The sequence below is a fragment of the Cyprinus carpio genome, chromosome A1, assembly GCF_018340385.1.
Source record: "Cyprinus carpio isolate SPL01 chromosome A1, ASM1834038v1, whole genome shotgun sequence".
Lineage (NCBI taxonomy): Eukaryota > Metazoa > Chordata > Actinopteri > Cypriniformes > Cyprinidae > Cyprinus > Cyprinus carpio.
Window position 1 is genome coordinate 22852357 of NC_056572.1, and position 24839 is coordinate 22877195.

General features: G+C 35.9%; 1 protein-coding gene across 2 annotated transcripts; it reads right to left on the bottom strand.

The window, feature by feature from the left end:
• Window positions 1–1457: 1457 nt before the first annotated feature.
• Window positions 1458–23688, bottom strand: LOC109056171 (mothers against decapentaplegic homolog 1-like). Of its 2 annotated transcripts, none has more exons than XM_019073408.2 (7): window positions 23542–23688; window positions 14734–15319; window positions 10322–10600; window positions 7952–8068; window positions 4153–4374; window positions 3695–3951; window positions 1458–2935 (listed from the first exon to the last, which is right to left on the bottom strand). In XM_019073408.2, the coding sequence occupies exons 2-7, from the start codon at window positions 15131–15133 to the stop codon at window positions 2792–2794; spliced, it is 1419 nt and encodes a 472-aa protein (XP_018928953.1). In that variant the 5' UTR covers window positions 15134–15319; window positions 23542–23688; the 3' UTR covers window positions 1458–2791. The 2 variants fall into 2 exon arrangements, with proteins under 2 accessions (XP_018928953.1, XP_042614016.1); XM_042758082.1 differs by lacking the exon at window positions 23542–23688 and adding an exon at window positions 21477–21937.
• Window positions 23689–24839: the final 1151 nt, after the last annotated feature.

Sequence of the window (24839 nt, forward strand, 5' to 3'; positions counted from 1 at the left end):
TTTGGATTTATTTTAAAATGACTGTTGTAACACATTTTCAGTAGGCTACTTTTACTGTACTGAAGTATAAAGTATAGCAAGTGCAGGAAATCACAAAGTCTCATGTCATTTAAAAAATAAATTAATAATTAAACCCAGACAACATCAGCCTAGAAGGGATAATTATTTAAATACTTGACAACAAATGAAATAAGTTAATTATTAATTGTAAACCAATGAAATAATAATGCATTAAATATTTTGAAATAAATTTTAGATTTAATTTATCTTTAACTGTAGAAGCAGCTAAATACATTTAGCCTATACAGACTTGCTGCTGTAGTTTTGATATTCTGAATTTAGTCTGGATCACTTTATGCACATATGTATATTACATTGGCTCGTCAGATGTTTTGTTGCATCCGTTGCTTTATCACTGTCAGTCACAGCAATGACACAATTTACTGTGATTCACTATGTAGCCTTCTGTGTACTGTGTACTCAAGGTAAAATAAAATAACACATTGTTTCCTGTATAGGTTTTACCTAACATTAATCAATATTTTTGCCTTTTAAGTAGCCTAATTTAAGTACACTCGTAATGTACAGTGTGATTAAGAAATTTATTTGTGTTTTGGGTAACGTTATAGGCTAAGCTATATTGTACATATAACATTGGCCTATACATAAAAATACCAACATAGTTCCCAACTTACCTTTTGTAACTGCAAATGAGACTTTGTTCTACTTAATTACTGAAAAGAAATGTGCGGCACATTCACATAGTTTGCAAAAAAGATTTCATATTTGACTCTAGGGGAGCTGTTTTCTTTTCTTTTGCTCTAGTAACGTTACCGTCATCATCTTACTGTCGTTACAGGTCAGGGTTGCCAAGTCCTTGTTTTTCCCGCAGAATTGGGCTATTTTAACTGTTACCGGGGATGTTTTTCATGTCCGCGGGTTAAAGCGACCCAGATAACGTGATATTTAACCCTGGAATGCGACTTTTACCAGGGGAACCCCAACAAAAAAATGTGTATTTTATTCCCCGTAATGCATTTTTTTTTTGTTTCCCTGCGGATCGTCACTGAAAAACCATTGGGCTAGTTTAGAGTTGCAATTGGACGGGGTTTGCTGTGAAAACCTGGCAACCCTGCTACAGCTCTTCATTTCAAATACAGTGAAGAGAAGACATAACAGGGATCGGATGACTGAAACTAGTGAGCTGTTCTCTTGTTGTTCCAATAAAACTATTAAATTTAATCTTTTAATTTGTCCTGTAAATATTCCCTACTGTACGTTAGTTTTACCATTAATGATCATAATCCTAGGCCTACAGCAGGCTACTTAACACGTATATTTAGATCACTAGTACTTTTATTTCCATACTATTTCAGAATTCAATATTATTTTATATCAAATCACATTTGTAAAAGTTATGTTTGCCTTAAAACTTTCTAAACATAAAGAGACAAAAAGACTGTTAACCAAACAATTTTATTGAATCTTCCAGTAGAGACTTGATATTCATGGAATAAAACTGCTTTCTGATAGAACAAGTAAGCAAGAACAGCACAAAAAAAAAAAAAGGGACAGAGACAAGAAGCCGCTTAGGAAAGTGCAGATATGAAGGAACAACATTATATATTTTCTTCAAAAAATACAAAAATGTTTACATTTTGACAGTGGATGGGAATTCACTATGAATAAAAAAAAAAAAAAAAAAACGGAGAGCAAGTTAATCAAAAAATAACTACTTTTTACAAAACAATATCACTAGTGCCATTTAGAACTTAGTCAGTCAACAACAAAAAAGGTAATTATTTCACTCTAAAAATGCTGAAAATGCATAGGCATCATGTATATTTCTTTCTCTTGCTTTTTAAAAGATGTTTTGTGAAAATAAAAATTATTCATGTCATTTCAGAAAGAAAAAATTGAGAAAGGAGGACGTTCTTCCGTGCAGCACAGTGGTGTAGTGCACAATATATGGACAAAGTAAACAAAGCCTGTCTCTGCTCTCATAGACATCAAAGACTTACAATCCTGGGGATCAAACCACACTTGCAAAAAAACAGACTCCACAGCACTTTCTCTAATAATAAGTACATTTACACACCCATGTTTGAAATCAGTCGAACACAACTGCAATAGAAGTAGCGCCCTACCCACTACTAACATGCCCTAACTCCCCATATGTTTATCCCATTCAAAACTTTTGTGTTCAAATATATGTATTTTTCATTCTACAATAGACATTTTTGTCCATTTTTGCTACATTTTTTCTTGTCGCCCGTGAGACATTTTGCATTAATAACCTCGTTATCCTTCTCACAGCTTCATGCCGTTCAATTCATTTAAGCATTTTATTTCTGCATGGGTTTTCATACTTTTTTGTCTACCAGACGTGTTCACGCTACACTACTCTGTACAACCCTGTACTAGTCTCTAAATTAAGATGTAGACCTTTTTTTGCCAATGGAATACTGATTTGTAAACTGTGAAAAGGAGAAGAAATGCAAAAGAAAACAAACAAATAACTTCTCTTAAAAACAAGACCAAAGGAGGATACTTGTCACAAGTATGATGGCCTCATCATTTAACATGCTTGGTCACACAAAGTTGTCAAGTATCTTCCAGATTCTCACGGCTGAAAACTAAGGACTCTTCAGCCAAAATTTATGCCCCCAAACAAACTGCCTTCAAGTAGAATACAAAACCCACCCTCCTCCCTCTCCCTACCCCTCCCTTCAACCAATCAGCTTCTGCACGGGAACCCAGACATCTGCAGTTGCCTTATGGTCAGCTCTGTCTAGGACACGGAGGAAATGGGGTTGTGAGGAGAGCCCATCTGGGTTAGGACTTTATCCAGCCACTGCAGGGGCCCGTGAAGATGAATCTCAATCCAGCATGGGGTGCTTGTCACATCCTGTCGATGATACTCTGCACCCCAACCCTGGAACACAAGTACAAATATGTCAGCTGTATTTCTCCTGAAACGGTGTGCTAAATAAAGGCAAGATTACCTCAAAAACAGGAATTCTCATTGAACTCTTGTATTTACTCACCCACACAGGGGTCCAAACTTGTATGCACTTCGTTCAGCATCATCTATTTCTTTTCGTACAATAAAAGTCATATTTCTGAAGGATCATGTTACACTAAAGACTTTAGTAATGTCTTTGTAGGAATAAATTACATCTTAAAATGTATTAAAAATAAAACAGTTCTCTAAAATTGTAACGATATTTCTCAATGTTACTCTTTTTACTGGATTTTTGATCAAATAAATGCATCCTTGGTGAGCATTTAAGACTTATTTCAAAAACAAAGTCTTTATTATTCCAAACTTTTGGCTGGTGTTTGCAGAAACAACTTCTTTAGTGTTTCACAGAAGAAGAAAAGTCATACAAGTTTGGAACCACATGAGTAGTAAATGAAAAAAGAATTTAAAGGGGACATTAGATGCCCATTTTCCACAAGTTGATATGATTCTTTAGGGTCTTCATGAAATGTCTGCAACCTTATTTCTGTTAAAATTCCTTAATGATTGTGTAAAACAACACCATTTTTATCTGTTCACAATGACCCGTTTGAGTGAATGGATTTTTATCAAAGTAGGGTGGTTACATTTATATGCAACCATGTAAAAGTGAATTTTTCATCTCAATTTTTGGATGAGCGATGAATTAATCATTTATATAGTCTTGCTTACCTTTACAAAGCTCATGCGGATGGTGCACATCTTGGTGAGTTCATAGACGGCTTCAAAACCGTGATTGACTGACTGAGCCAAGAGCTCGGCAAACTCCTGGTTGTTGAAGATCTTCAGGCTGCAGCGACTGGGGATCTTGCATACTGTGGTGGGATGGAAACCATGGTGATAGTTGCAGTTGCGGCTCTGGACAAAGATACTGCTGTCGCTCAAACATTCAGCGTATACCTCCCCTCCCACATAGTACAAATGGACTCCTGCAAAATATATGAAAAAGTGATTGTGAGTTTATATTATATCAATATTTAGCTTATTAACAGCATATCTGAGACAGGCCGTGTCATCAGTATCATGTTACTATCATATCAGTGCTATATAATAGTGCAATTCAACACACATTAGGCAGATACCGTAGAATAGTTGTTTTATGTAGAGATCATTTCGGTGACAAGTCAAACCTTTTCCGATGTGGCGTCGAGTGTTCTCAATGGTTGAGTTGCGGTTGACATTCGACAGCAGACCAAGGCAGAAACGGTTGCGGTTGTTGGAGGGGTCGGTAAAGCCATCCACCAGTACACTGGTTGAGGAGGCCTGGAAAGCCTCTCCCACACGATTATTCAGCTCATAGTACACAATGGAGCACCAGTGTTTGGGTTCTGCATATGCCACAGGCTGAACATCTGCACAGATGGTTATGAACACATTGAACACAAGCACACATACCCTTACTCTATTAAAGCAAAGTAGTATGGTTTACAAATTAAAATACAAGTAATTTTTAAGATCACCAAGGCTGCATTTATTTGATCAAAAAATCCAGTGAAAAGAGTAGTACTGTATTTTGAAATACTACAATTTCAAAAAAGTGTTTTCTATTTTAATTTATTTTAAAATGCAATTTATTTCTGTGATTTTCAGCTGAATTTTCAGCAGCCATTACTCCAGTCTTCAGTGTCACGTGATCCTTCAGAAATCATTTTAATATGCTGATTTGATGCTTAAGAAACATTTCTTATTATTATCAATGTTGAAAGCAGATTAATATTAATGTGCTGCTTAATATTATTTTGAAAAACTTTGGCTACACTTTACAATAAGGTTTCATTAGTTAATGTTAGTTAATGAATTAACTAACATGAACGAACCATGAATAGTACATTTATTACAGTATTCATCTTTGTTAATGTTAATGAAAATAGAGTCATTCATTGTTAGTTCATGTTAATTCACAGTGCATTTACTAATGTTAACGAACAACTACTGAGTTTAATAATGCATTAGTAAATGTTGAAATTAACATTAACTAACATTAATAAATGCTGTAAAAGAATTGTTCATGCTTAGTTTATGTTAACTAAAGCAGTTAACTAATGTTAACTAATGAACAGCATTTATTTGAAGTAGTAATATTTTGTAACATTATAAATCTTAACTATCACGTTTAAACAATTTAATGCATCCTTGATGAATAAATGTATTATTATTATAAAAAAAAAAAAAACTTACTGACCCCAAACTTTTGAACAGCAGTGTGTATTTTCAATATTAATTTTAATATTAATATTTTATGACCTTTTAGGACAAGTTTGCAATTGCACAGGTTAACATACTTTCTATTATTATTTTTATTTGTTTTTTACTGTATTGACAACACCCCTGTTTTGCAATATGTTAATGCACCTTTAGCGCTGGATTGTGTCTTTGAATGTGATTAAGCAATATGATTAACAGATTTAGACTTGCAACTCATCTCTTACAGCAGAGGGCATATCGATTTTACTAGGGTATTTATATGAAGTCACTGTTGCTAGGCTATTAATGGTAACACTTTAGTAACAGGCTGCAGTGATTGGTTATTACCCTGCACTATTCAAGGACCAACAAAATACAACCAAATCAGCATAATACAAGTGGGATAGCTGTCCGTATCAAATCCCACCACAGTACAAGCAAACTTGTGGGTCCCATAAAACACCAGTCATTAAAATGTCCTCTTTCTGATATCCAAAGCTCATCTGTGCCAACTGTGCAAATCCCAAAGAGAGGGTTACGTGTTTATCTATGGCATATTTCTACCCAGCTTCCTCTGGTTTGTGACACTGGGCCACAGGTGTGTTTTGTCTTCTCTTTTCCAATTAGCCTATCACAATAGAAGTGACCACTCCACAGGATGCAGCATGAGTGTGGATCCCAAAAGTCTGATGAAAATTCTGATACCACAACTTCCACAATTATTTCAACAGCTTGCCTTCTCTCTGCACACCCCCTCACCTCCTGTGCGTCACTACATACAAACTGTGTATTTAATGTGCTGCATACGGAAGTAATTGGAATTAGATTCTGAAGTGCAGGGCTGTTTTCATGCCATAAACACAAATGTGTGTGTTAAACATTGTGTTAAAACTTTTTTTTTTTTTTTGGCATAAGAAATAAAAATGGGAAAGTAAAACCTGTAATTAACCCATATTAAAGGTGTTTACAGCTTTCAGGAAAGTAATTTATGCAGTGTTCATTTAAGCTTTTGCTATCACTGACTAACTGTAAATAGTGAGCCATAGTCAATACTAACTCACAGCCCAACAGTGCTGCAATAACTAATGGATAATAGAAATAATCAACAACAAATTTCGTTATCCATTAGTCTGGTCTCTATGCTGTGCACTTTAACTTCTATCAGTCTTGGACAAAATGCAGACTTTGAACAAAACTGACAAAAAAATAAAATAAAAAAATAGTAGAGGGTGCACATCCCTAATTGTCCTAAACATAAGAATGCTTTATATTATATACTAATGCATAAAATGGGATTTTTATGAAAGCAGTAACTAAAGTTGTAGTAATGAATATAATTGGATATAAATGTAAAAAATATCTTATATTTACATGTTAATTATATATATATATATATATATATATATATATATATATATATATATATATATATATATATATATATAAAAAATCATACATATGTGTGTGTGTGTGTGTGTGTGTGTGTGTGTGTTTTAAACTGTCCTTCTACTTCAAAACTGCACAATTTTGTAACATTTACATTTTAAATCTTTTCTGCACATGTATAGCACAGCCTGCATATGTACGTCCACATAATTTGTTTTCTTAGCCTTCAATTTGAAAATTGTTTGATAACAGTTAGCAGGATGTGGAATAAACTGTTAACTGTTAACTGTTAACCAAAGTACAACATTATTTTCTGATATTGTATAACCATAATTTATTACACAGCTCTGTGGAATACTTGATTCTGATTGGTCAGCTGCGACATTCCGAGGTATGTTATCCCTCGATAACAACTGGTAAAAACTAATAACACAGACTCATCCGGGTAACTGAAGTTGGCGTTATACTCTTGCTAGGAACAGTTTTTTCTTGGTGGAAGCTTTGCGTTTGTTTAGCTAATAAAATATTAAAACTCGATTCAAAATTGTGTACAGTTATTTAATTATGTCATCCTGGTATCACAGATTCGCTCTCGTTTCATACAAATGCAGCTGCTGCCATTCTGCTACGATTGTTTTGTAAGCTGTAATGGATTATAAAATAACTAACAAACTGGTACGATTTTAAAACATTTTCATCTTAAATCTTTTATCGCCATAATTATTGCTGTGGTGAAATGTTGTGTTATAAGTGTCATGACTGCACTGTATCCCTTAAATGTCCATCTAGTTTGAACGCGCTACTTGCTCGCAACTGCTATGTTCGTGTCTAATTGTGTTCCTGTGGCTCAGTGGTAGTGCACTGTGTTAGCAGCACAAAAGATTGTGGTTTCAATTCCCAGAGAACACACATACTGGTAAAACAAACAAAAAAACAATGTATAGCCTGAATGCACTGTAAGTCACTTTGGATAAAAGCATCTGCTAAATGTAATTATTTACTTATGTGGCAAGTAGCCGTATAATAAGTGGGATAATATACATCCAGCCGATTGTTATTGCAGAATAACCCCCTTCAGTGTGATTGACATTATCCCTTACTTAATGAATGCAAGTTTGTTATAATCACGTGACATAGTTTGCTGCAAGATTAACCAGATTTAAAGAACAAAAAGTCAGAATGTCTGCGACTTTGTGTGTGTGAGAGTATGTTTGTGTTTGGACTTCCTGCACCTGCAGTGTGGGCAGGCAGCTGCTGATAGCTAAGCAGCCAATGTCATGCTGTAAGGAGTGGCTGAAGTTTAGTGTGGTCTCATTTTGAGTGGTGTCTCATTTATCTCATAATTCAAATGAAGTGTACCTGGTTGGTTGCTGAGCTCCAATGGCAGGGTCTGAGCTAGCAGGTTAGTGTCCATTGGCTGGGGACAGTCCTTTGTCATTGGCTCCTCTGGGGCCATATATGCAGGTGGAGGGGTTTCTTTTGAAGCAATAAACAAAAAATAAATAAATAAATAACACGAGATGTAGATAAATAAAAAGATAAATATTATCCCACAGAATACACACAGCTCTCAATACATACAATATAAATATAACGCAGCAAGTCTTGTTTTTTAAATTCATGTTTGAAAAAATAAATAAACAAATAAATAAATATATATTGTTTCCACTATTTTCCAAAAGAGGAAAAATGGGAGAGATTCATCTCAGCAGTCAGAAGTGAAAAAGATGTCCAATTTGCAGTCACTCCCTTAAGGCCTTTCCACACTGAGCGCAATGCGGAAAAGCGAGGGGAATCGCAGACGAACGGTGCTTTCATACCGAGCGCGAATCGATTGTTCGCCTTCTGCTAATTCACACCTGCACGCTAGGTGGTGCCGCCAACAATGTATTTTTCCTCAGATATGTATCTCGTATATGGCCCACTGCTCAATATACAGCATTAAGTTCAAATAAATAAAGTTTGGTTCTACACCAGAAACACAAATATCTTTAATGCTTATAAGAATATCACAATATAATTAGAGGTGCAATTAGCATCAAGCTACACTTGAAAATGTATGTAATTATTAATATTTTTGTTTAAAAGTCACTTTTTAACCATCATCAAGTGCTTGAAAAAACTTCTGAGTGTTATCTATAGTTGATTTTGATTATAATAGGCAGACTCTTTGTATGTCATCAACATCCTTTATTGTGATAAAAATACCATGAAATGCATACAAAACACATACAGAAATATATCGTTATGATCATATGTCTATTTGCTTTCATATGTCATGTGTAGAAAAATGTTTCACTCTATTTTTTAAAACGGTCAAAAAGTTCCCTATGTTTAGACACCAAAGACAACAACATTTAAACATCCATATTCTTTGTAAGATGGTTAAAAGTCCTCTACTTCTGTGTTTTTATGCCCGTGCTCAATGCAGTCTTCTGAGCTTTTAGCGCCACCGTGTCGACCTTTTGGGTAACAGCAGTTGATCTCACCACGTGATGTAATGCTCAAATCTTATTGGACGGCCCGTGTTTTCGCTTTGCAAAACTGAAAAGATTTGTCGGACTGGTTCAGAAAAAAACATTCATATTTTCAGTGCGCGAATGTTCGCAGCCTATGTGGAAGCATCCATAGGAATCTGTTGTTTTATTCCAGCGTGTCATCACGTCCGATATTCGTTTTGCTTTTTTGTGCTCAGTGTGGAAAGGCCTTTAGAAGCAGTACATACACCATGGCAGTAGTGTTATTGACCAGTTTTGTCTTTTTAAATTCCATAATAAAGTAAAGTTTTATAAATACATAAATAAAAAAAAACTATCTTCTGCTAATACTGCTAAATTTACAATGCCAGAGTCTGTGTAAAGGATCCATAAAATGAATTTTTATCAGTCTTTTACCATAAAATTTTTTTCTCTTCTTAAAAGGTACAATTACAAGGTAATTCGATAAGCAAACAATAAGTTTGCTCAAAAAATAATTAACACATCTGATATTACTTGCAGTACCTTAAAGTATAATTTCAGTTCCATATCATACATTAATGTAGTAATCACACAAGTAATTTGCTACAACTGTACCAAAGCACAAGAGAATTACAATTGATATTGTCACATTTACTTTCTTTCTAACCAAACGCATGACATTGCACTATGCTCCATGTTTTTGTCTTAAAACATGAACAACTGAAATCTCATAAATACTTAAACTACCATTTTTGAAAGAAAGAAATGGATACTTTTATTCAGCAAGGATGAATTAAATTGATCTTAAGTGACAGCATAACTTCTATAATGTTGGAAAAGATTACTTCAAATAAATGCTGTTCTTTTAAACTTTCTCTTGATCAGTCCTGAAAGAAATCTATCAGTTTCCACAAAAATATTTCAACATTGCTAATAAAAAAGAAATGTTTCTTGAGCAGCAAATCAGATTATTAGAATGATCTTTGAAGGATCATGTGACACTGAAGACTGTGGTAATGCCTGCTGAAAATTCAGTTTTGCATCACGCGAATAAATTATATTTTTTAAAATATTAAGAAATACAATAAAAAGTTATAACTGTAAAAACTGTAAAAATATTTCACAATGTTAATTTGTTGTATTTTTAATCAAATAAACACAGCTTTTGTGTGTGAATAAAACACTTAAAAAAAAAAACCACAAAAATTCTTAGTAATTTTGATTGTTAAGGTAAAGACACTGAAAAATGAATAGCATAAGTGTAGTTCACCTGGCATCTGAAAAGGGCTGCCTGGGTCCGAGCTGGATGGTGAATGGGGGAAGGTGGCTGTACTGCCTGTGCCACTGTTGGGAGAACTGGGGTAGCTGTTGGTCGGGGAGTTCGGTGTGAAGGGAAGGGGGTTCGCTGGCTGCTGTTGAAAGGATTCAGGGAAGGTGGCGTTCTGAGGCATAGGGGGTTCTGTCTGATGGAGTGGGTTACGGAAGCGTGGCAGCATAGAGAGTTTAGCATTGAACTCGCTGTTTCGTGGCACCAGCACAGGTGGCAGCACTGTAGGAAAAGAGGAGAAATATGCCAATCTTAAGCAACCAGAATGGAGTAGGTGACACGAGAATCAATTAGAGTTTGACCTTTGATATGAATTCATGTATGGCTATACACACCCTGTAACCACCAAATCAGAGCAAATCTGACTAACTACAATACACCATAATCACTGATAATAAGAACATCCTAAAAGACATATACTGAAAAAAATATCTAAGTAAGCAGGCATATCTGCAGTAGTAGCCAAATTTTATTTTCTTTTTTATGGACATGACATAAATGCACAAGAATGAATTAAATCCTGAAATTTCCCGCCAAAATAAACCTGATAGCTCTTAACATTAATCATTATTGTAGGCTTACCGTAGTGATTTGGAGGATTTTTTTTATGTACTGGCAAATTTCTAAAATAAAATAAACAAAATAAGATAAAATAAATAAAAATACACAATAAGAAAAATATATCAAAGAAACAATAAAATGACAGTTCACCCAAATATGACTATTCTGTTATCATTTACTCACCCTCATGTTGTTACAAACCTCTATGACTTTTCCTCTTCTGTGGAACAGAACAAAAAAGATATTTTGAAGAACCATTTGTGTCCATACAATGAAAGTCAGTGGGGTCCAAAACAACAGTCATTGTATGGACAGAAAACACTTAGATATTTTTCAAAATATCTTCTATGATTCACAGAAGAAAAAAAAATGCATAAAGATTTGGAACAACAAGAGGGTGAGTAAATGATAACAGAATATTCACGTTTTGGTATACTATCCCTTTAATGATTTATAATTATCTTTAGTGTTGTTTTGCTGTCCACTATTTTCAGTATTTTTGTAAAATATACAAATTGCTAATCTCATATTCACAGTTGTCACACATGCATGTACTCTCTAAAAATAGTAGCGCAATAAAATGTGGCAACTGGTCTTTCTGCCTATGTTGCCCACATACTTTTTTATTCATACAGGCTAAAAGTTTAAGACTAAGACATTTGCACTGAAATTGAGAACATTTATTTCAGTGATATAGCAATGATTATTCTTAAACAATGGATGTGGACAGCGTGCTGCCGTTCTGGAGAGTAGGGGAAAGACAGGTGTCCAGACATCCACAGGCCTGCACTACACAAGCGTGTGCAAGGCGGGCAACCAGTCTTTCCTGCTATTGTCTGTGTGGGTGACAGGAGTTCCTGTAAAACTCTTCCTCTATACAGCCACATGTTTCATCCTGCACACACACATACACACAAACGTGTACACAGACCCTGAACAAAGCCCTCATTCTGCCCCCGTCTGGAATTTCCTGCTCCTGCTCTCATAATGTGCACACACACACATACTGTGGACAGCTGTTTCTGTGTTGTCAGCTGACCCTCATCTTTTGCTTAGCCAACAAGAAGGGGGCTGTGCGTTTGAAGTCCATTCTTTCACCATAAGCAGAGGTAAAGAAAATACTCAACACCCATCAATAAACACACAAAAACATAAAACAAACAAGAAAGTAAGGGAAACAATTTAGCTCAAAGGGAATCATTTAAGATTTTAAAGGGAATTTGAACAGAATCACTGTTTCACGGCTGATCACTGAAACGGCCAGCGATTCACTGAACGAGCCGTTTAACATCAAATCTGCGCTGGATATTAATATCCAAAGTATAGTGAAAACACTATTAATTAGCACAGTAACAAGATCGGCAGCTTAAGACATTAACTTGTGAGCACAAAAACACAAGATACTTCTCTTTTCAATATGAATAAGGCTTTATTAGATAAATCTAAGACATATAAACTAATCTAACACATAAGCACACACACTCACATTCACACAAGTTGCAGGAAGATAGAAAGTTAGGAAAGAATGAGTTTAAGAGAATGAGAATGTGAAATCCCAAGTTTACAGCAATACGTTAAATTGCATAGACATGAACAACCATTAATCACTTAATTAACCCTCGCACTGAGTTCCTCAATGAGGTTAAAATTATATTAGATAACACCAGTACAGATGTGAGTCTGGAGGTTACTTGCGTTGCCTGTTTAACGGGGTTCCCTTTGTTGTCACTGAAAAGGGGGTTTCCCGAAGTTGCTGATTGGCTGGAAGTTCAGTAGTCGTTGAAGTGACATCTTGGGAAGCCCGTGGTTGGGCGTAGGCTGAAGATGCAGAGTTGTGGGCTGGCTGAAGTTGAACGGGCAGTCGAGGTCAGACTTGGAGACACGGCGTTACAAAACTTAACTCAGAACACGAACTCTCAAACGGAATAGAAAAGAAACTAAAGTAAAAGAACAGAAGTAAGTTTGACGAGACTAGGTGGTGTTTTTTTCTCATTGTGGCTAAGTAGCAGCAGACGTGCAGGCCGAAGCACGCTGGAACGGCGCTCGAAGAACGCTAAAAGTGATGACAAAGCATGACTAAAAGCAGGCTAAAAGCCGGCATGACTGATAGCAAAAGCTAAAAAAAGCTAAAAGCTAAAAGCAAAAAAAATTTGATGGTGTCCTGAGTATTTAAACTGGCATTTTGGCCACACCTCAAATGTTGTCTTGACCAATTAGATATTGTCTTTTCTCGGTGTGTTGCGATGTTTGTCCCACCCATTCATAAATCATATGTTATCTTATCAAGCACGAGGTCCGAATTTTTCCCGCTCTTGCAGGGTATAATTTGGACATGATTCCTATAACAAGAATATGATACATTTGACAAATAACTGATGGTCAGAAACCTTTCAAGCAAGAAGATTCGAACACACACATACTAAACATGAAAATGATCCCTTAAGCTATTCAAGAGTTATTTAAAAAGACATACACAATAAGTGATTAGAAACATTATAATCAAATGTGTGGGTTCATGTATGATATGGAGGTGAGCAATGGACTGATATCCATTTAGAAGTCTTTTTTGAGTTCATTTTGGTGCATATATGCATTGGAAGGCATTCTCTGTGCCATTCTGGGGAGTAAGGATACGTCCTGTGAAGACCAGAGGGGTTAACAGGTCTCCTTAGGAATTTCAGTCTGGTTCTGCTAGGTGGGGGGAAGTCAATCCAACGATCTTGTTTACTCTCATGCCTTTACATGTGAGGGTCAGACTGTCCATCTCTTCGATTACTTGCCCCAAATTAGACAATCTCTTCTTCAAATTGAAATTGTCAATAATTGTTCTAATGGTGTTAATGTTGAAAGCTGTTCTGTGAGAGAGTTGGTTGGTTATCAGACTGTGGTGCTAGGAGTTGATTTACAGCCTCCTGTTGCCTTTCCGAGGAATTTGGCTTCTCTTGTTTCAACCATGCTCACGATCGAATCATCAATATCAAACAAACAAGAAAAACACCCTACAAGGTTTTTAGACTCCACAGTTTTCTCTCAAGTGGTATCAGGATCAAACAAACTAGAAAAGCACCTGGCAAAGGCCGGAGAGAGATATGGAAGGGGAAGGACAGAAAAAGAAAGAGACCATGTGCAGGAACCATGGGAAAGGAAAACTAAGGAACATGCATGGAAGAAGGTACATATGGGCTATATAATCTATATGGGATTCACTGACAATGTGATTTTGCTCACTTGTTTGCTCTACTAGATGATAATATTGGTTGTCATTTTTGTCATTCATCAGCTGGATAGAAGAAAAAAAATGCTCTGAAAATGATTCCAAAGGTATTTTTGCTCTGTGTTGTTATAGTTGGATAATTATTAAAACTTTATAGCTAGCCTATATTGTAACCGTCTTTAATGTGAATGGGCCTTGAGACTTGTATCAGTAGTAAATGAGTTCTTTTAAAATACTGAAATATCTTAATTTGTGTTACGAAGATGAACAAATGTCTTAAGGGTTTGGAAAGACATGAAGGTGCGCAATTAATAAAATAATTTTCATTTTTGGGTGAACTATTCCTTTAATTATTGGAATGGTTCAGTGAATCATCATAAAAAAAAGACTTTCCACCACCTTCTGTCATGAAGATGAAGCCTAATGGAAGGGTCAGTAAATGAATCTGAATGAACAGATTCAAAAGATTCAAGTCAATAGGATGAATCAAATGAATCCCAACCACTAGTCCAAATAAATCAATCAGCTTTTATTACATAGTGCTCACGAACAACCGGCTCAAATATATTTAGTAACTCACCTGGACTGTCCACCCTCTTGTAGTGGTAGGGATTGATGCACACATCTTTCTGCTTAGATCCAAAAGGGAACTCGCAACACTCCAGGGCCTTGAGCTCATGGTGTGACTGCAGGTCAGGCCAACGCCATACGCGGCAGTAGATGACGTGAGGCAGCCCTTTCCTGTGTGACACTTGGAGCCTTCCGTCCAGCGAGCGGGGGATAGTGACACAGTTGCTTGGCTGACCGGGGCAGCTGAGTGCCCTCTCCAGCTCCTCCATAGCACCCTTCTTCTTCTTCAGCTTCTTGACCAGAGCATCCACTGCCTTCTCTGCCCACTTCTCTTCTTCATCGCCTTGCTTCCAGCCCAGCAGCCGTTTGACCGCCGGGCTGGTGAAGGAGAAGAGAGAGGTGACGTTCATAGTGGCGCCACGTGCGCCCCAGCCAGCACTGTCACAGTTATTCCGCAGGATTCAGCCACACAGAAACAAGGAATCTCTGCTCTGCCTCCTCCAAGAGAATCAAAAACTCAACCCCAGCGACACATCAACAGGGGTAACTGCTGAAAGTTGTGTTGTTCCAGATCTAGGTCAGATTGTCAAGTGCACCTGTAAAGAGATTAACAATTTCATCAGACATTTATACTTTGGGATCCATTTAATAGACTCCAGCACTGACACTGAAGGTTGGAACACAGTACACAACTTTTGCCCAGGTTTTTGGCATGATTTGCAGTCTGCACAAGTCAACGGTTGTTGTTGAAAGTCAGATCCAGATCGTAGATATACACAGAAAATTGTGTAGTGTATGATGTGTACATGTGTACAAAATTGTTTTAGCTTCAGACTAGTGTTGTCACAGTACCAAAAAAAGTAAAATTACTATGTTCTCTGTACCAATTAATGTGCCATAACTATTCTAACTATTTACTTTTTATATTTTATTTAATATAAATTTAATATAAATATTAATTTATTTACCTATTTGGAAATGTGAGCCAAAATCATCACAATTAAATGAACCAAAGTCTTAAACTATTTCTGTCTGTGTGCATTGAATTTATTTAATACACAAGTTTCACAATTTGAGTTGAATTACTGAAATAAATTAACATTTCCACAACATTCTAATTTATTGAGATGCACCTGTATTCGTTTGCAGTGCGGTGTGTGGTGCAGAAGCAACACGGACTCATTGTGCTTTCACACTTTTTTCACATTTGCAGTCTGCTACTAATCCGCGGCTATTTAGGACACAAACACAACATTTATCCACTTTTTTGATTTCAAATCCAAATGTTTTTACCGAAAAAGCTTTTTCAGCATTGTGATCCTCTTTTATCACAGTATGGTAACAATCTATCAAAGACATTAGTTTAAACTCAATAAATATAAACAACGTATTATTCATGTATTTGACTTCTAGGGTTGTATATTAAGTTGCTCAAGCAAGTGGCAACACATTTAAACACAGCATATAGCCTACATTTCTTACGTTAAAAGTAGGCAATCACAAACATTTTAAATTAAAACTCACCACTGACAGAAACAGTCAACTCTTGTGCCTTTTCTTTTGCATTTAAATCTTTCTTACAAGCAATCCCGCGGGTCTTAAAGAACTTTGTTTTTCTACCGCCTTAAGTACATCTATTATGTTGCCTTGTTTATCTAAAAGTGAACTTTTCCTTTTTTTAAACCTAGCCAAAAAGCCACGTGTTGACTGTGAAACACAGAAGACTTTAATTATATCAATTTATTGTTAAATTACTACATTTCTGTGTCAATCCATGTTCATTTTTACCACGAACAATGCTCTGGCACTTTAATTCAGTGCATGCAACACAGCAAAAATAGACTCGGTGTGTAAACGATCGCTGCACTGCTGCAGACGCACCACTTCTCCACTTCTAGAACACAAGGACCACAACCGCGTGCAGTGTGAATGCTCTAATACGTTAACATGGGTGCGTAAAAAAGCGCAACGCATACACACTGCAGATGGAGTATGTGTGAAACAGGCATTACAGGTAACAGAACAAGTGGCAGGTCTATTGCACTTACAACTGCAAGACTATTTGGACACATCAGATTTATTTTTTTGTCCTGTTCGTTTGGATGGTTATCACTATCCCAAACACTGCAATTTCAGATTCAGTCCTGCACTTTAATACAGTCGTCCTACCAAAACTGAAAAATAAAACTTTTATTCAAATTATGAATGTGTTATATAGAGAAAACAGTGCTACCATTATAATCAATGAAGTCTGCTCACTGACTGAGTGAAAACTCCAGTTGTAATAAAAAATAAAAAATAAATACATCCATACTGCACAATATACATCATGTTTATACTTTTGTTGGTTATAGCGAAACAATTTGCAAGTAAGTAGAGCTCACGATGAACAAACTGTGACATATTGAGCAGATTCTGACTTACAAGCTTCTGATTGGCCACTGCATTTACACACTAATTTCCTATGCATTCGATAATTGAATACAAGAATAAAATGGTAGGAATTAAAAATTCGCCCAGTTATCACTGAAGTTCTTTATATTTGTTGTAGATGATTTTACCGTTGCGCTGCATTTAGAAGCCTTTCTGAAATCAGTTTAGTAAGGTATCCTCATGCACAAATGCTTTAATGCCACCGATCCAGAACAATGACGCAATACATCTTCTACACTGAGATCACTGTGATGATGACATCATTCTATTACAGCTTCTCGGAATGGCTGCCTTCATAGTCACAGCGCAAAGCTTCCAATTTCAACTGCTCTACGGTAAGTTCTCAAAATGGCTTTCAGCATTTGGGAAGTGGGATGTGTTCATATGGCACGCTAAATGATACTGGCATGACACACTGCTGAGTGATGCTTTATAGCACTGAACAATTTCCTGACTCATATCAGTTTCCTCATACGTAAAGATGCTGCTGCTTAACAGGATGCCATTCAGGAGACCGATGTGCTTTGAAACATATTATAGGTTCTAGTTAATCATACACTCAGTCAACAGGCAAAAAAAAGTGTAAAGAAATTAAGAATGGGAGCCTTTCCACATCCTGAGAATAGAGGGGAAATACATTTTAGAATAAAGATAAAAGTGTCCATTCAGAGAGATCCCAAAGCAGCCATTCACTAACCAGCATTCAGGGTAATGGGAAGAGAAATAAAAGTGCACAATGCAAGAGTTCACACTTCTTTTGAAGTTACCAGATGGTTTGGCATAGCATCCTCATTGGAATAAAGCAAGAGGCCTGAAATACGTTTCTTGAGTTGGGGTGGGATGCTTTCACATCAAGTACGATAACCGAACCACTTCTAAGTTGCAAAACATTATTCTTGCTCTAGACAAAACCTATTTCTTTTTTCCATCTCCTTCCACACATATGAAAAGTCTAAGGTTATTTTGTTTTGCCAAGGACTTTCCAGTATATCAGAGTCTGAGAGGCAAGAAAGTTTTGCTTTTTTTTCTACTGATTCTGTTCTGGCCCATCAACACTAGATTAGTAAGGTGACATCAGATAGCAGCTATTTGAACTACGCTGAGTGCTAAGAATAATGTTGTCCTCAGTGAGTGTGACTGCCCTCAGCTACTGTTTCACTTTAGAAAGCTTGTCTGATGTAGGTTACAATCAGGGCAATGCATCACAACACAAATGCCTCTATAGAACTGACCGGTATCTGACAATACTTTTATTCATTTTTTTTTTTTTTACAGACTTACTGCAAAATCTTAACAAAATCACAAAAAAACAAAACAAAAAAAAACATAAACTCTGCACATCACAGCTGAAGTCATTCAATGAAAACAGTCGCTATTTATTAACTAGGATGGAGAGAGTAGTAGCTGTTATCGTGGACCACAGCAAAAGGGAGGCTAAAAAGTTGCTGCTATATTTAGCATCATCTTGCAGCCAAATACTCATTTAAAAGCCCGGGACCTTATACTGTTGTCAGGGAGGAGATTAGCAAATGGCAGAAAGCCCATCACCAATAACCTGCAAGATAGAATATAGATGGTCTTTGTTCCCTGTGATTAACACAAGGGATCTAATTTGTAGTCTTTCATAATAGAACCAAACATTTCTGTGGATAGGAAGCAAGAATTCACGACAAGTTCTTTCTTCTTAAGACAAGTGAAGGAAGATAACAGATGGGTTAAAGATAAATATGTTGGGAATGTTCCATCTGTTCTTGTTGAATAAGGACCAGGTGAACTTGCAAAGACTTCATGCTATGGAAGATCTGTGAGTGAATCAATGTGTATGGATTTTTCAATTGCTTAATGCTTTTTCAGATTAACAGTGATACAGTGATACAGATCTTTCAACTCATTCCATTAAATTCTCAGCTAGTTTTTGTAATGATAACACAACAAATATACAAAAAAAAAAAAAAAAAAAAAAATCTAATGTGTATATATATATATATATATATATATATATATATATATATATATATATATATATATATATATAAATAACTGCCATAATGCCTTGCCCTGGAAAAGATACAAAAAATAAAATTAATTAATTAATCAACACAGGAAGCTAACTTATCAAATGTGCTAATACTATATATATATATATATATATATATATATATATATATATATATATATATATATATATATATATATATATATATATATATATTTCAAATAATTTCTTATTTTTTTGTTATTTAATAAAAAGTATAATAATAACATGGTAATAACACTCTTACATTCTGGAAAAAAATATATTTTTATTTTGTGTTCAGTTGTTTAAAACCAATAATAACATGAACATTGTGAAAGAAAAATTACAAACATTGCAAATCTGAGATTCTGATATCAAAGTGACAATGTAATATTACGAGTAGGGCTGGGCGCTTTTTCCGATTTTATCAAATTTGAATTTTACATTTTGCCACAATTTAATTTTTTTATAAATTGAGGAATCACGTTTTTGAATCGAAATATTACCAAACATTAGTATCAGACACTTTGACAATATGCCAGTGTTAGCAGTAAAGAGAAACAAATGATCCACCCGCATGTGGGCAAACGTGATTAACTGCTCACATGTGACGTGCTCTGTGAAGGACCATAAGTAGAATATATCACTAGTGCCACTAGTGCGCTTTTGTGTTGACAAAGATGCGATGCGGGCAGTAGAATAGGAAAAAAAATGCAGGAAAGTGGGAGTTGAACTTCTTTTAACTTGAGCGCCGCATTTTAAAAAAACTGTTTTATGCATAAGACGCTGCAAGAGACGCGAGTGCAACAGTCAAACATGTCCAGTCAGCACAATCGAATGCAAACCTGTAAAGAACTACTAGCCTATACTGTATGTATGATATTTCATGTTTGCATCATGGTGACATCAGGCTGAAAGCTGCTGTTTATTTTTTTAAAGCATTTTCCTTGTATTATTTCTGAACATATAATATGTATAAGACAAGTTTGTACAATATGTAATTGTAGTTTATGCATCTTTTTTGCAAAGATGTTCATCAAGTGACTTGTTTAACATTTACATCATGTTGACAACTTCATGTGTGGTGCACTTGGAATTGTTTTTTTTTTTTTTTTTTTTTTTTTTTTTTGAGGGTTAATAAAGAAAAAAGTTGCTTGAATCATGTTGTAGTTACATTTTCGTAAAAATCATAAAAATCGAGAATCAGTCAAACGTTCTGAAAAAAATCAAGATTTTTTTTTTTGCCATATCGCCCAGCCCTAATTACAAGGAACATATTATGACGCACTAAACTCTCTCTAATGACTTAGACTAAGGGGCGGAGAAACTCTTCAACACCTTTGTGTGACTGTTACAAGGATCTCCCTGACACATTAAGAGCCTCTTTATCTTTAAGTATCACAGGCAGCCAGAGGCTTCTCATTGTCAAAGGCTGTAGGCCACTTCAAACTCAAATACACATGCAGCTGTTCCCTTACGGAAGCTGTCATACATGTTGAAAGCACACTTTCCGAACCCAAACACCACACAGATCGGGTATTCCCACAACAGGTACTGTCTGAACATCCGTAGACTCTGTTCTCACACCAGGCCCTTGGGTTCAGTAAGATCTTTTGGTCTGTCTGGTTAGAACCAGCTGCCTTGTTTAATTCATTTCCATGTTATATGGAGAGGAACCCCACAGTCCAAACATTTAGGCAAAGGTATTCAAAGACTGTTGGAGTTGAATTGACATATATTATTGAGGATTCATTAAATCTGACCACTAGTCTAACCACACACTTACATAAAAGGTCAATATACTATTGTATTGGCTCAGACAATGTCAGTTTGGGGTGTCTGGAGCCCAGTCAAAACAACCAATACTTAAAGGCAAGTTCACTGTTTGGGCCAATTGCCAAGTGCATGGACATGTGATGCAAAATTTGGTGTGGAGACAAAATGAACATAAGATGAGCATAAAGGGGTCTTGTCAGTGAACTGTGATTGAGTACTTGCTGCTTGAAGAATTGCACAAATGGGAAAAAAACGGCAGTTTCGGTCCCACATTTGCAATGCAGAGCAACCATTAAAATGCAATCATTGCGTGTTCAGCTGAGTGCATGTAAATATTAGCATTAGCTTGAGGGTTGGTGCAGCGGGCAGAGCTAATGTGGCTCCCATCACACAACTTTGACAGCCTTGACCCCCCGCATCATCTCCATGTATCATTTTGCGCTGGTTCAGTGCCGTTAATCAATTTAGGAGGCAGTAATGATGCTTTCTCGGCCCTCCCAAGGGACTCTGCATTATAAAGAACTTACATTATTTATCAAGGGCTGGATCTGGGGCCCTCCATTAAGCGCCAGCTCTACTGCAATGTTCTCTAATAAAAAATAAATAAAAAAAACAAGGGTTCAGGGTTGGACAAATGGAGAAGGAGGGATACAGAGAAAGTGAGAGTGAGAGAGAAAGACACTCTGTGCAGACACTCAGAGCAAGGATGCTTCAGACTCCCTGTGATGCCACTTTTAAATCAAACTGGCCAAAGGTTCATGCACAACAGCTAATGCTCTATAAACTGATGGCTAATTGTTTGTTCTCAGTATATTGTGAGTCACGGTGGAACTTCGCTGATACTATGAGCCAAGAAACCACAAAAGATTAAAAAAGAAGGTTGGCCTCTTAAACTTACTGAAAACAGGCATTTCACATTAAATACATCCTAATGCGGTATGTGCGCATTCAGACCTGATCATGTGATGGATACATTCACTTTACACTTTGCAAACAGAAAGCAGGGATCCTATGTTGGTCTGTGAACAAAATGCCTACAACCATAACAGATATAGTTTAATTACTTTTTGTTTTTTTTTGTTTATTTATTGTATACATGCCTCCTTCTCATAATCATAACAGCAGCAACAATCATAAGAATAAAAAAAATGAAAACAACTTTTTAGGTCTGTGAACAATATATCAGATATCTTATAGTATGCTACTACACAATTGTGATAATTTCCAACTATAGTGGATGGGCATGATGAAGATTATATATTATTATTATTTATCAACATCAATAATGGAAACAATTTTCTAAAATGTAGTTACTTTTATTTTTTACTTTTTATTTATTTTATTAAAATAATGAATAAAAAATAAATAAATAAAAAGTTTCCTAAAATTTTATGAAGCAAAAGATTATATGTGACCCCATGCACACACAAAAGCTATCTTGAAATTTCATAAAATTGTATGTATTTTATTTTGAAATATATAGGTACAAACCTCATTCAAGATTTGATTTTTAAAATTGGGCACCACAGGGGGTCTGCCAAACACTGTTTGATCCCAAACTTTATCAAAATCACAATGTTAACAATGTTCAATAAAAACCAATATTAAGAAACTAAAGTTCAAATGTTTCATTGTCATATTTTTATGGCTTTCCAATATACTGTACAAAGTTATAGGCCAGCCTTAAAATTCACGCACTGTACATTTATACAATGCACAATAGGGTCCCTGCTCATCTCTGTCCACTGAGGTATCTAGACAAAACAATACCCAAACAATACAGTAGCTAAGTTAAATGCTGATATAAGACAATCACACACACACACACACACACACACACACTCCTTTTCTCTGTCTGTCACAACACACACACACACAATGTGTGGGAATAAAACAATCCAAGCAAATAATGGACAAGGACAAATTCTTGTCCTTTGAGTAATCTGATATGTCATCTTCATTGATGTCAGGAAATCTGTCTCAGGTCTCACAGGCTCTGCATGCATCATGGACGGGGGCAAATATTCACTGTAAGTGACGTGTATGATTTATTGCCATTTTTGAACACCAAAAAAAAAAAAAAAAAAAAAATCCCCTCCAACTGCACAATAAACCGAAGTGGGTGGTAAAGCATGAAACTGAGGTATAATGGAATTAATAATATATAAAGGAATGACTAAACAGATTTTAACCCATTTGTGTGGATTCACTAATCAAGGTCAATACTTGAATTAAAAAGTATATAAACAAATACAACGTTATATATATAATATATATTATTGAAAATGACTGCAAACATTAACAACAGCACAAACATCATGTGACATTCAAACACAATTTGACAACAAACAGCAACAACAAGGTGATGTGCAGACACACCACATGAACCATAGCAAACACTGACTGAATTACTCTCTTGAGTTGTTATGAAGAACAAGCAAGTTGGATGCTTCAGCCCTGTTCTCAATGAGCGATAAACACTAGGTAAGAAGTTATAAATTGCGCGTTCCTTCTAAAACCATTTACAGAAGAGCCGTTTGTAGTTTCACAGTTTGTTGACGCGTTTAACTAGAAAAGTAAAGTTTACTGTACCTTGTGCGCCACCTCGACGCGATCCTTCACAGCGTTCATACAGACTCGCTGTGCTCTCGCCTGGCGTCAGTGTGTCGCGGACCGCCGCACCCTCCGCACTAAACTCGTATCACGCCGCGGGATATAGTGAGGGGCGGTGCGCAAGTCCTAACAAGTCCTACTTTTTTACACATTCAACGTTTTCAAAGTACTGTGGATCGAATTATGTAACATTGTTACAATGTAGCCTACTCTTTCCAGGGCCAGAGGAGGCCAGTCCGTGGCCCATCATAGCACTGTAGGACCATGGGAAAAACCATGTGGTGCAGTGAGCGTATCAAGTCCTGATGCTTTTAATTCAGCTCAACATACAACAATAGAAGATGTGATTTATCACTGTACAGTGACAAGTGGTAAACAAACCTCCATTACTAGAAATAAGCATTAAGTTTATCCCAGGGATAGAATGACATTGATGCCTTTTGGATTTGCATATTTTAAAAACATCGCTTATGACAAATTATCAGAAAAAAATTACATCTATTTTGTTTAAGGTATCATGTTGATTGATTGACACGCCACAAGTGCCTTAATTGCTAATATACAAACGAAATAGTTAAATGTACAAATATTTTTCTTGAAAGTGATTTTTATCATTTTCTTGAAAAAAAAAAGAAACAAGCAAAGTTACATGTATCTTAATTACTTTTATTATATATGTTTTTATTTTTTTTATTTACTTTAGAATTATATATATATATATATATATATATATATATATGTGTGTGTGTGTGTGTGTGTGTGTGTGTGTGTGTGTGTGTGTGTGTGTGTGTGTAAGAAATCCTAAAATGCTATAAAGCAACATGGTATGTTATGAATCCAATCTTTATTTATTAGTGTTTATCCGCAATGTTTTTAATCTCGCAATAAAAGTGCGCAAAAACTGTCAATGTATCTTTTTGCATGTAGAGCTTGTCAATCACAAGTTGTCTGTAACAACGTGAAGACGAAAAACAAAACGTGAAAATTACAATCCATCATATAAAATCACTTTTTTTTTTTACAAACGAAATGCACAGCTAAATAAATGAATGTTATTTCAGACAGTCTTTATGAAACCCTTCAATGTCACGTTGTTAATGACAAGAATCAGCTTTTGTAGGCATTTATTAATGTAAAACAATTTATTCTTCGTTAATAACCCAGCTTATTGTGTTTCTGAGTGCGAGAGCACACGGAACTATTTTATCCTGTGGCGGCGTTGGCGGAGGGAGACCATCTAGAGTGGCAATGCTGCTCGCGCAGATTACGTCACGCGG